The sequence below is a fragment of the Falco punctatus genome (genome assembly GCF_963210335.1).
Source record: "Falco punctatus genome assembly, chromosome: 10".
Taxonomy (NCBI): domain Eukaryota; kingdom Metazoa; phylum Chordata; class Aves; order Falconiformes; family Falconidae; genus Falco; species Falco punctatus.
Genome location: NC_137590.1, coordinates 21,521,959 through 21,534,606, shown reverse-complemented (window position 1 = coordinate 21,534,606; position 12,648 = coordinate 21,521,959). Strand labels below are relative to the sequence as shown.

Below are 12,648 nucleotides of genomic sequence, written 5' to 3'. Positions count from 1 at the left end.
TTTGTCAATCTTAATTTAAATTTAGCATTTCAGTTGAGAAGTGTAGCCCTCCCTATTTGGGCTAAGGGCATGACTCTTGCTAGTAACACATGACTCCTGCCTTCCGATAGTGTGAAAGGGATAGAGCTCACTTACTGCATTTACTTAAGTAATTACATGTTTCTGTCCTGTGTATCACATGCAAAATACTTTTTCATATGACAAGAGAGAGTCCCAGCCATAAATCATTCACGATGTAAAGACAGAAGAAGATTATGAGAAGGACAGGAACAGAAAAATAACATTTTATCTTAATATTTTGTCAGGTGCTATATTCTGAAAAGCATTTTTTTTGACTGCATGTTTGTTTTCCTCATAGAATGGTGGAATATACATTTTAGCTAACCAGAAAGGCTGTGATGGTGATCGTCTGTATTACGATGGCTGTGCCATGATTGCAATGAATGGGGAAACAGTTGCACAAGGATCTCAGTTTTCACTCAATGATGTGGTAATATATTCAACTATAGCTGCTTAGTTACTCCTGAAATTAGTATGGCTACACTTAAGCTCAACATTTATCAGACATTCCAGATCCTAGGTCCGTGTCTCTAGACTAAAAAAGATGTATTTTTACTACACTATTAAACTATATTCAAGGTTTTTCCTAATCAGATTGTCCAGACCTGAGCTACAGTACCCTCTCCTGCTTTTGCAAGCAAGGAAGAGCTGTCACAGTGGAGGAATTTAATGAAAAAGTTTGTGTATGCGATCACTACGTTTAGAAGAGACCCTGTTAACTTATATTCCCTTATCTAAGAACAAAAGGGCAAAGATTGCAGTGTTCTAATTATGACCTGGTTTGGCAGACAAAAGATTTGATAGCTTAAGCTTTACTTCAAAAAGCCCTTTCTCAGTAGATTTGTCATCAGAGCTGTAGGTTTCCTCACATTATGCACATTCATCTTTCCCCAGTATGCCTCTTGCCTTGTCCTCTTGTCCTTTGCCACAACTGATGTTGAACCTTTTGTTCAGCCGTCTGACAAGTGCTGTAGATTTGCTGTGGTTTATGAGTGTCCCTGTGCATTCAGCAAAGTGAATCAGTTGTTCTCGCTTTGTATTGTAAATGATTTTACTGAGTCAGAAATAACTTGGAAAGTGAGTATAAAAGTCTGTATTGAAAAGTGACGTGCATTCTTCCTCCTCAACGTTTGTCCTAGTCCAGGTCTGTCAAACATTGTTTATCTGTTTGTGTAGAATCAAATCTAATATTGAAAGCCTTTCCATAGGAGGTGCTGGTTGCTACTCTGGACTTGGAGGATGTTCGAAGTTACAGAGCAGAGATTTCATCTCGTAACTTAGCGGTAAGAATTCTTTACAGAGGTTATGTTTGTAAACCCTTGCCAAATTTGACTAGTTATTGAATTTAAAAACTATTTGCATTTTTTGATTTTCACAGTATTCTACAGATCTGATGTTGTATAGATATATGTTACATTAAAATTAATGTCTTCCCAATTCTTCTGTACTGTTGCTTAGGCAAGTAAAGTGAATCCTTATCCCAGAGTAAAAGTGAACTTTGCTCTGTCGGGTTCTGATGATGTAGCTGTACCTACTTGTATGCCAATCCAGTGGAGACATCATAGTCCTGAGGAGGAGATCAGGTAAGCACATACTGAATCTGTTGCTTGAAAGTTATTTTGAATTAGACTGCAAAACCTCAAAAAAAAAAAAAAAAAAGAGATAAGATTCTATTTATATTTAAGTAAAGAAAGTATCTTGTCAGAAGGCCACAGTAAATACATTGACATGCTTAGGTCTTATTCCATAACCCTCCTGGAATAAGCGTATTCTGTAATTTCAGCCTTGGTCCTGCATGTTGGCTTTGGGACTATTTAAGGCGCAGCAAACAGGTAAGAAAAACTGGTTTTGTTCTTTGCCTTGGCATACACATCATCTTCTGTGCCATAGGGACAGTACACATTGTGATGTGCTGCTGTTAATGTGAAGAGATGTTAGTCCAAGGTGTAAAGTTTTGAGTTTTTCACTTGGTAGCTCATTCAGGCTTAAAACCTGTATGCAGAATGTGACTTCAGTATGCTCTTCAGACCTTTACCCTGGGAATCATGCTTTCTTTGAAAGCAACATTCAAGGTTACTTCATAAAGGGAATTTCTTTTTCCTTGAAACGCTTTTTTTTCAGTAAGGAGAAAATTTAAACATCTCCAGTATGCCATTAAAATGAAGCAGAGTGACATGAACTACTAATTTAATAGTGAAATAGGTATGAAAAATTTTATCCTTTTTATGAGCTCTTCTGTCTTACTGTAGAGTGTAGACATACCGAAGGTTTTTTTAGCCAAGGGGTTTATACTGACTACTTATTTCATTATCCAGTCGATGAGAGTTTAAGAGGGTTTGTTAGGCTTGGTTTTTTTGTTTGGTTTTGCCGAGCAGAACATAAGCAGGCTTGAACAATGCATATGTAATTCTTTTATGAGAGTATGTTTCTGAATGGTACAATATGGTTTTTTTCTAATTTTGCTATTTGGAACATCTTCCTTGCTCTATTTTCAAGGCAGGATTTCTCCTACCTCTTAGTGGTGGAATTGACAGCTCTGCTACAGCTTGCATAGTGTACTCTATGTGTCGCCAGGTTTGCCTGGCAGTCAAGAATGGAAGTAAGTAGATACACATGTCTAGCGAGCCATGCTCACTAATGGTTATGGACAGGTTAGTATTAGCTGGATGCAATAGATGCAAGAGGTTGTTAATGGTAGACTCTTGCCTAGTTGTTCTCATGGAATCCTTTGTATCTCTTCAGAAATTTCAAGAAAAATGTGTGTCCAGGTTTCAGGTTATTTGAATTGGCTTGATAGTTTTCATTTTGGGTTTAAGAATCGGGTGTGGAACACAAAACTACTTTCTGCCTAGAATATTATTCATAATCTTGGCTGGTGTAGTTTTGAGGTTTGAGTTTATCATGAGAATTTTCTCCCGTTAAATTCAGCACTACAAAGCATGGTTAGGCATGGTTCAAGCTCTTAAACTGGCTTTAAGTAGACTATATTCATTTAGGTAAGCCTTTGTACATACTGGATCATATTTTCTATGAGGTTTCTTTAAGTTTTAGAACAAAAGAGTTTAATATTTCTGCTCAATATTAGGAGCAAGATCAGTAATTCTTTTATTTGATACATGAAAATATCTTTGGGGAGTTAGATGATGGAGTCATTTGTGAGGGGCAGGGTAAAGCTAAATTGAACTACAAGAAATGTACAATATATTTGCATATCCTGGGTAGCAGGCATGCAACAATTTCTGCTCTTGTTTGTTTCTTTTGCTTTGTCCTCAGATGCAGATGTGCTGGCTGATGCGCGCAGGATTGTGAATGATGAGACCTATGTCCCTGAGGATCCTCGAGAATTTTGCAAGCGGGTCTTTACCACTTGCTATATGGCTAGTGAGAACTCCTGCCAGGATACTTGCAACAGGGCTAAACTTCTGGCTGAGCAAATAGGCAGGTACAAGTCGAGAAGTGCTGGGAAAAAACATCATGTTCTGGCAAAGACTTTCATAGAAAACTTTTGGACTTTTAAATGGGAAAAAATAGGAGAGGAATAGTAGGTGTGTTAATAGGAGTATTACAGACATTATTATTGAAGTGTATAAATGTGAGGCAAGCTTAGAAGCATTTGGTGAAGGACATGGAAATTTGGAAACAGGCTCTGGAAAGTGTATTCTTTCCTACATTTGTTCATACCAGATCTGAGCTGCTAGCAGCCTTAAAATGTCATTTGGTGTTGGTGTTGCTTTTTTTAATGCAATTTTATATAGCCAGATTGTGCTAGCTGAGTCACTTCTGTTTGAATTCTTCTCAGTTATCACATCAATCTGAACATAGATGCAGCTGTGAAAGCTCTTTTGGGAATTTTCAGCATGGTGACAGGTCGAACTCCCTGTTTTTCTGTCTATGGAGGGAGCAGCAGGGAAAACACGGCACTCCAGAATGTGCAGGTATGTTTCATGTAGGCTGAATGAGGTCAGACCCATTTGTTTCTTGGATTATTTTGAAAGAATAGAAAATGATAAAGTAGCAAGGGGGCCTTTCATTTGTATTGCTGTGAAAACCTGAACTTGTGGTATGTCCACAACATGGGCTTCCAGTAAATAGTTGTCTGCATCAGGAGTCTACAATCCCATTTACTCAGAATACCGAGATAATTATTGTTTGTGACTTTTATAGGATGGTCATAAAGAAATAGTACACACCTGTATTCCATCAATAGCATTGGTCTAGATGCTGTTTAGAAAAGCATCCCAGCAGCAAGGTGCCAGGTCAGGAAAATGAGTTGCAAAGTATTCTAATAGACAAGTGTGATTCCAGTAAGATTGTGGCATGTCAGGACTCAAAAATATTGCTGATAGTGTACTAGACTTTCCTCTGGTGAATGTTCACAGCCTTTAAAAGGCTCTGTGTGAGATGTCAAGCTTACCCATTCGAACTCCTTGATTTTCTCAGTTTTAGAATGTGGATTTTTTTTTTTCTTACATGAGGAGGTATTTAACCTTCAATAGGCTTATAAAATGCAGCTTAAATAGACATTTCTGGTTATGCATTTTCATTGTGTCAGAACAGATTGGTGCTGTGCCTGAGTAGTGCTGGTGTACATATCCTATAGAGTCACAGAAAACTTAGGTCCCTAGTGACTTCTAGTCCCTGGCTCCAGTTGTACCTTTCGTTATCTTGGTAGCTTTCTTCTTGGCCTGTTCTTAAAAGCTTCCAACCCAATAAGAAACTCTATTTTAATTCTGGCTAAATGTTGATTGTTGTGTTTGATAGTTTTTGTTAGCTGAGGACTTGATCTTTTTTCCCCTGCTGTTATTGGAGAAATCCAGCTGTCTCCTCTGGAAGCAAACACTGAATCCTTGGTCAGCTTTTTGGCGATGGGATAGGCATTAGTCACAGAGAAGTGTGGCGATTTGCTTAACGCCACATGCAGTTGTGGGTAGAGCTGGAGGCTAAATCTCAGGTCTGTTTGGTATTGTTACCATCCTTAGAAAAAGTTGAGTTTTGGAGTGGGGACAAAAGCATAGAGAACTTTTTACAAATTTTATGTAAATAAATGCCTTTAGTCTAATATTCCATAAAAGTGTGTGGTAGACAGATGGTTTATCTGCATACTTCGTGGATCCATATTAGTGCTTGTAGAAGGTAGAAAATGGCAACTACTCCCCATCCTGCAATTCAGAGTAGAATAAACTTGCTCAGTCATGTAAGTCTGTGGGAGTGGCAGGTAGTAAACCTAGCTTTCCTATGTGCGTTTGGCATCTTCTCCACAAGACCATACTTCTCACAGTAACACTTTCCCTCTCGCATTATGTTCTTTATGGGTTTATTTACAGAACTGATTAATAAAAGCAACTGGGGAGAAATTAACTGTGCTCTGTAAATTTGCTTTTTTTTATTATTTCGCTTTGCAGGCTAGAATAAGAATGGTCCTTGCCTACCTGTTTGCTCAGCTGACACTTTGGACTCGTGGGATGCCAGGGGGACTCCTAGTGCTAGGGTCAGCCAATGTGGATGAAAGGTTGGTGAAAGTTAGGAATGTAAAACCAGGTGAACTGGGAACAGGTCACTGAATTTCCTTGCAACTCTACCAAATCCCAGTGTAGATCATTACTCAGAAGAGGTAACAAGCTAAGAATATACCAATAGCCGTAGAATTAATGAAAACAGTTGAATCTGCCTGAATGGAAAATTGTGTATTTTTCAGAAGTTTAACAAAAGTATTGTCTTTGGTTCTCCAATAAAATGCTGTCCCATAAATGTTTACAGTAGAGCTCGCCTGTACAATTATGAGCTTAACCTTCCAGTCTGTTGTTTGCTGTGTTTTCAATTACTGTATTAGGAATGAAGTTGTGAAATTTGAGTTGAAAAACAGGTTTTAAAAATCCAGAGTACTGTTATTAGAGCCAACTATTTGAAGATTAAAGCAATCCCCATAAGATTATGGGATTAATCTCTCAAGCTGTGAAAGTAGCGTGTGCTGATTCTGTGGAGTGTTTGGGCATTTGTTTTTTTAATCGGTCAGGACAATACTTTAATTGTTTTGCATCAGATGTGTTACCTTAACATGGGCAGTTCTGCAGTGCTTCATAATTTCTTAAAAAACAGTCTTCCTTCTCCTGGCAAATTCATGGCTTTAGGGTAGCCCCATTGCAGCTGAATATGTTTGTCCCTTGTGTATAAATATATTAACAATATGCAGTCTGTTTCTTCATGTCTTTATACCACAGATATATTGTCTATAGTATAAAGGATTATATATTATACTAACGTTACATTATTCTTTACTGTTACTATATAAAATTCTCTCTTGCTTAGTCTCCGAGGTTACTTGACAAAATATGATTGCTCAAGTGCTGATATCAATCCCATTGGCGGAATCAGCAAGACTGATTTGAGGAACTTCATACAATATTGTATTGAAAATTTTCAGCTCACTGCCCTCAGAAGGTGAGTAGTGAAGCAGTAGTATTTGGTGACTGTATTTGTATGCAGCATATTGTAGACTTCATAGTTTGGGTTTCTCAGCTAACAGAGCTGAGCTGCAGTAATATTGCAAATGTTAATAAAGAAAAGTATTCTGCACATCCCTCTGTTTTTAAAAGATTGTGTAGGCTTACGCAATGTAAATTGCTGGGTGCTGAAAATGCCGCCAGTCTCAGAAGTTACTGCATACAAGCGTTTGTGGTGTTAATTCCACTGAAGGAACTGTTTGAACTGGATGCTTTATTTTTTTTGTTATAAAGTGTCGCTTTTTAAACCTGGAACAAGTTGAAAGTATGATTTCTTTAGAGTTTTTTAGCCCTTTAGAGTTTTGAATAAAGCACTTAATTTTTATCATACCAGACTGTTGACTAGTACTCATGAGGCTGGATAGAATTAATGTTTTGGTTTTTTTTTTTTTACAGTATCATGTCAGCTCCACCCACTGCGGAGTTAGAGCCTCTGGTGGATGGACAAGTGACTCAAACTGATGAGGTAATGGGCAGTGACTTTAAAATGCTCTGGTAAGCTTTATCCCAAAGTTTGGTTTCTGTCCAGTAACTACTGTTTGCTCTTGTATATATCCATGCTTGCTGACAAGCATGTTATACATGATCTTAAAGCTGCTAACAAGGCACTAGTATCCCACACCAGCCTTATCCATGTTGAAAACAGTTTCCAAAACACCAGATTAACTTCTTTTGAATTATTTTATGTTTTGAGCACTTAGAAGGATGGGTGTTCTGAAATTCCCTTTGTTTTTTAAAGTTTCTTATTTCTTAATATCAAAAGGGGGTCAGTCAGGGCCTTACTGCTATTGAAATGACTGGTGGCAAAGCCCTTCCTCTTGTCCCTGTGCCTGTCTCTTTGCTAGCCACCTGGATAAGAGAGGACTGGTAAGCCTAAACCTCTAAGGGCTGTTGGATGTTTAACTGTAGGGTGTTGTAAAACTCTTTATGATAAAGCAAAGGGTTGCTGAACTAGAATTAATGTTTGTTGGGGTTTTTTTCATTTGGCCTTACCTTACTGATACACACTACATTTAAGGGAAAGTGAACAAGTATTTCTCAGGAAAGAAATGTTTTCACTGGCCAAATCAAATACATACGCAGAAGAATTTCAAATCTCATTTCAGAGAGATTAAATTCCCCCCCGCCCCCTACTCATAATTACTCTCTCTTTGTCTTTTTTATCATTGGCAATTTAATTTTGGTGTTTCTTTGATTAGACTGGGTTATTGTAATTGCTCCATGAAACCAGTAATTAAAATTTGTGTAGTTAATATTTTCAGTGACTTTCCGTGTGTTTGATTTCAGGCAGATATGGGGATGACATACGCAGAGCTCTCAGTCTATGGCAAATTAAGAAAAGTTGCAAAGGCTGGACCATACAGTATGTTCTGTAAGCTGATTAATATGTGGAAGGAAATCTGTTCTCCAAGAGAGGTATTATACAAAAAAAAAATCAAATCATGTAATGTCTTCACCAAAATAGAGTATGTCTGAAGAAAAGTTGAGTAGAGTTCCCTTTAACTGAAGGGGACAGTGAATTATTCTGTGTTTAGAGATTATTCTACAACTGTAGCAGAATATGCTGGAAAAACTGGTATGCATCTCTAAAATTAAAGGAGCTTGTTGTCTGTGTTGCAAACTGTTAGAACAGTAATTGGGTAATTTGAAAACAATTACTTCAGAACTATACCTTCAGGGGAAAATTATTCTCTGAAATATACATGGCTAACTACTCTTGAAGCCTTTGGTTATGTATTCTGAGACAGAAAATGGCTCTTGCTTTGAAAGAATATGTATGCTGAAGAGGTATCAGCTTTGCTGTTACGCAGTTCTTGCCTTCTTGCATAAGAAGTGCGTAAAGGAAAAAGTTCAGATTGTTACCTGAATTGCAGAGGCCAGTGCTTACTGTTAGATTTCTTACAAGGCACTTCTTCACTGGTAAATAATAGAGACTGAGGTAGTGTCTGAAAATGGTCTTAAATGCCTCCCACAAGTGGGGTCATCCATGGTGATTCATACTAGTAGTGGTCGATACTTTCTATAAATGTTAATGTGGATGTGTAAAGCTAGAACACAGTCTCCAAAATACTGTTCTCCTCTAAATTTTTAAATACTAAGGAACTTCATCTTATTAAAAGCTATATTCTTTGTACACCAGGTGGCATCAAAGGTTAAGCATTTCTTCAGGATGTATTCTGTTAACAGACATAAAATGACCACTCTGACTCCTTCCTACCACGCTGAAAACTACAGTCCAGATGACAACCGATTTGACCTCAGGCCTTTCCTTTATAATACTACATGGTCCTGGCAATTCAGGTGCATAGATGAACAGGTAATTGTCCTCTACTTCATGATTGGTTTTACATTTAGAGTCCTTGCAATGGGACTCTAGTTCCAGTGAGTCTCCAGCAGAAGACAAATTACCATATAGGATGATAATTATTACAGAAATAACTTGTGATCATTTTTTTCACATAACTGTGAGGCTAAGAGTTCTCAGGTTTCAGTGTAGGCTGGCTTGGTTTTTTTTTCATTGTTAAATACAACTTGTCATATTGTTGTGAAAGTAAGAAAAAAAACAAAAAAGAAAATATATGTACTGAAGCCAGAAACTAGTAAGTATACCCATATTCATGAAGTCTTGTGCTAATGCGGAGAACAAGCTTACGTGTTTCGGTTTCATTTCAGGACTTGTCTGAAGGGATCTGTTTAATTGCAGGATTAAGGCTTGACCTACATCTGCGTGGGAAAAGCCAGTAAGCGGCAGCAGTTCATTGTGAATGCTTCTCCCACCTACATCTGCAACAGTTCCTTTTTTGAACCTCAAGTCAGTTGACTCACAAATATGTGTTTGCTCAAATACAGCAACATTAATGGTACAGTGCTTAGTTTGAGCACTGTGAGGTGTGGAGGGGCTCAAGCAACTATTGGAACCATGCTTAACATTTTGTAGTTTTTAGTCACACCTTTTGACGTTATTTTAATGCATTTTTTTTATGATATTAAGTGCTGGGCTTAAGAATTTTAGCACCTTGAAGTTTTCTGTGCCAGAGACTTTACACCTCAGTTGCTTTTAAGAATATGTTTATATATGTAATAAAATATTAATTCCCTCGTCTCAGAAATGCCAGACATGCTGTAATAGTGTTTTACTACCTTGAAACTTAGGATAAAAGCTACCACGTGCAGTGCTTTTTTGTAGGTCTGCATGGTGGGTTTTTTTCCATCATTTTGGACTTTTTCCCTCTGAAGTCCAGGACAAAAGTTCTTTTGGCTTCAGTGTTGGTTAAAATATTTTTGTAGGGTCTGGACCAAAATGTAATTATTTTATGCTTACAGTAAATGCGATTAAGATCTTCTAATGATCCAGGATATTGTTGTACTCTTTAAGTAGATTTGTTTGTAATGGCAGTTGTGCTATGCAGGGGTACTAGCCATTGCAATTTACTTTGGAAAGCTGGGAGTCGACTTTGGGGAAGAATCTTTTATGTAGGCAACAATAACCTGAACTGATTAAGTTCAGCAGTAACCTGAACTGATAACCTATTGTTATGGATAGCTTTTTGCAGGACTGGAAAATAATGACTTGCAAGTAGAGACTGCCCTATTCAAGAAAGGGAGTACTGTAAGGGTTTCCGTGTACTGTGCGTGTTCAGCACAATTGTAATTCTGAAGACAATCACTCTCTAGGACAACGTCTCACTGATAATTATGCTCCTGGGACTTGAATGGCACTTAAGGTTTTTCTGGCATAGGAACAGGACTGTGAAAATAAGGCATAAACTCTAAATGACATAAACCCCACCTTTAGTTAGGTAATGCCAGGTTTTCCTGTAGGAGAGTCATGTTACAGCCTGAGCTCGTTTCTGAAGGGGAATGGTTTGAAGTGCTAATGGTGGAGAAATCTGTTGGATTTGTGGAAAGGACTTTTCTACTTCAGATGTTTGTAGTGTAGTCAAGCCAATGTAGTTATTCGCTGTTTTAAGTGCAAAACTCCTTCTGTATGTGCTGCAGAAGGAACAGGAGTAAGAGGAAGTTGAGATCATAGTGCTTGCTGGGAATTGCTGGATTTGCCCTTGGAGTCTTAATGTCATTTGGCTCTAGCTGAAGGTTCCACCTGGGTGATAAAATTTCTAGTGGTTTAGAGCAACCTAGGAACTCCAGTAGCACTGTCTAGCTTCTGCCTTTGAGTTAAGGATGTGTGGTCAAAGTATGTGTGTTAAGGTAAAGGGCGTGTGGTCAGAGCATGTGCTTCAACCGTTTCTAGGTGCCAAAATGTTCATTGGGATTTTAATAGCTGGCATAATTTGAAGGAACTGTGACACAGCTCAGAAGAAAGCTGGCACACCTATCCGCAAGGATTAGGTATCTGCAGTCTGTCCTCTGCTTTGTCCAGTGCTTACTGGTCATACCACAAGATCAGCTGCATTTGGTCAAACCAAAAGATTTATCAACCTGAGTATCATTGTGTGTCTCTTGTGAACAGTAGCAGATGCTGAAGAAAGAACACAAGAACAGGGAATTTATAATAAGACCTTCCCTATATATCCCCATAGATTTGAGGCATGTAGAACTGAATTTTCTAGAGTTAGAGATAACGTGCAGAACATTGTGTTTAGTTTGTGCTTTTGGGTCTACCCTCCCAAGAGTTTGTAGAATCTTAATAACAGCTTAGCTTAATATAAGGTAATTGCTTTTCTTACATTTTAAGAACAGTGAAGGTCGGTTTCATGAAATTGTGTATATGTGCATGAAAAGCATTTCTTTCCTGTGTTCATTTTAATTATTCTAGGTTCTCAGTTACGGGCAGGGTTCCAAGTTACAGCCTGATCTGATCTGATCTGACAGCTGGCACTGAAAGGGGCAGTCTTGCCTTCCTGTCTCTCCTGGCTTCTGAGATGGCTTTGGTGCTTCTCTCACTCCTTGGTCAGCCAACTGAAGTCACCAAACTGACAAAAAACTAGGAAGTGATGGGAGCATGGAGCTGGGGGGAGGTTAAAGGGGGCAGGTGGGAAGAAAGTTTGACCTTCTCTTTTGACTGCAACTAACACCTTGTTTGGCTCAGTTGTCCCCTAGAGCATATCGTGCAGCCAGCTGCTGGTAAATCTGGGCTCTATACTGTTTTGCGATGGAAGTCTGAGAAGGTGGGAGACTTTAAATACAAATTAATTTTTACTACTGAATCAGTTTCCTTTTAACTTCCAGGTGTCTAAGCTAGAAAAAAAGGAAGGAATTTCTCTAGTCGAAGACGTGGACTGATTTGCTATCTTGTTTAACTGTGGTAATTAATTTGCTCAACCAAATGTTCGAAACTGGAGTATACTGTGATGAAGAGCAGAGGTGACCGAAACAATTGTTGAGATGACCATTGTAAACGGTAGTTGTCATCAAGTCCTGGGTTTTTTTGTTTTGCTTGATGTTTCTTATTTGCCTATTTTTTTAATTGGCTCCCTGTTTTGTTCCAAATATACTTAAACCATAGTTTGGCTAAGGAATAATTTCTTAAGTCTTTTCTTCAACTACTTGAGTTAATTGCCTTTAGTTGAAAATATTTGGATAAGCCCATAAATCATAAATAAATGCAGGTAGTCTTTTGTGAAAGTGAATACACATATTAAGTTTGGTTCTAATAATTGGGATATGAATTTTGAGTAACACTCAGCTGAAAGTATAAGATTTTAACAGTTCTGGCATGTGCTGTTGAGGGAAAAACTCGTTTTATTTTGCAATAAACTTGTGATTCTATAATACTAATTGACTCAGTCCTTATTTTACATGTTTTTTTATTTTTCTAGCATTGGCTATGTAGACTGGTCCAGTGTTTTGAATGGCCACATAGGGTCTAATTCAGCAAGATATTGGAAGCATGTCTAACTTGAAGCAGATAGGTAATCTCCTTGTTAGCGGGATTCAAATTAGAGTTCAGCTTCTTGTTTTATGTCTGCTTGCTGTGTAACTTGTGACAATTAAGTTTAAAATCTCTTTCTTAGTTTTCTCAGAGAGGAGTAATACCTACTTCATCAGGATATTTAATAGTTATTGCTCTCCAAGATCCTCATCTGTATTTTAAGGGTTCTGAATAAAGTTGGCATGGTGTCTTTTC

General features: G+C 38.0%; 1 protein-coding gene across 7 annotated transcripts in view; it reads left to right on the top strand.

Annotated features, from left to right (window-relative positions):
• The window catches only part of NADSYN1 (NAD synthetase 1), a gene marked incomplete at its 5' end in the record, with an annotated part of 19,688 nt that extends 7,040 nt beyond the window's left edge, over positions 1-12,648 (top strand). For 2 of the 7 annotated variants that reach the window (XM_080405146.1, XM_080405149.1), the window contains 13 exons: positions 359-490; positions 1,269-1,343; positions 1,519-1,643; positions 1,844-1,892; positions 2,557-2,659; positions 3,334-3,502; positions 3,860-3,995; positions 5,463-5,569; positions 6,367-6,498; positions 6,957-7,026; positions 7,848-7,976; positions 8,701-8,877; positions 9,234-12,295. In XM_080405146.1, coding sequence (XP_080261272.1) covers positions 359-490; positions 1,269-1,343; positions 1,519-1,643; positions 1,844-1,892; positions 2,557-2,659; positions 3,334-3,502; positions 3,860-3,995; positions 5,463-5,569; positions 6,367-6,498; positions 6,957-7,026; positions 7,848-7,976; positions 8,701-8,877; positions 9,234-9,305 — 1,476 coding nt within the window. In that variant the 3' untranslated portion in view covers positions 9,306-12,295. Of the gene's footprint in view, positions 1-358; positions 491-1,268; positions 1,344-1,518; positions 1,644-1,843; positions 1,893-2,556; positions 2,660-3,333; positions 3,503-3,859; positions 3,996-5,462; positions 5,570-6,366; positions 6,499-6,956; positions 7,056-7,847; positions 7,977-8,700; positions 8,878-9,233; positions 12,296-12,340 lie in introns of those variants that run through there. The other 5 variants (XR_013930813.1, XR_013930814.1, XM_080405147.1 and 2 more) reach the window with 5 other exon arrangements.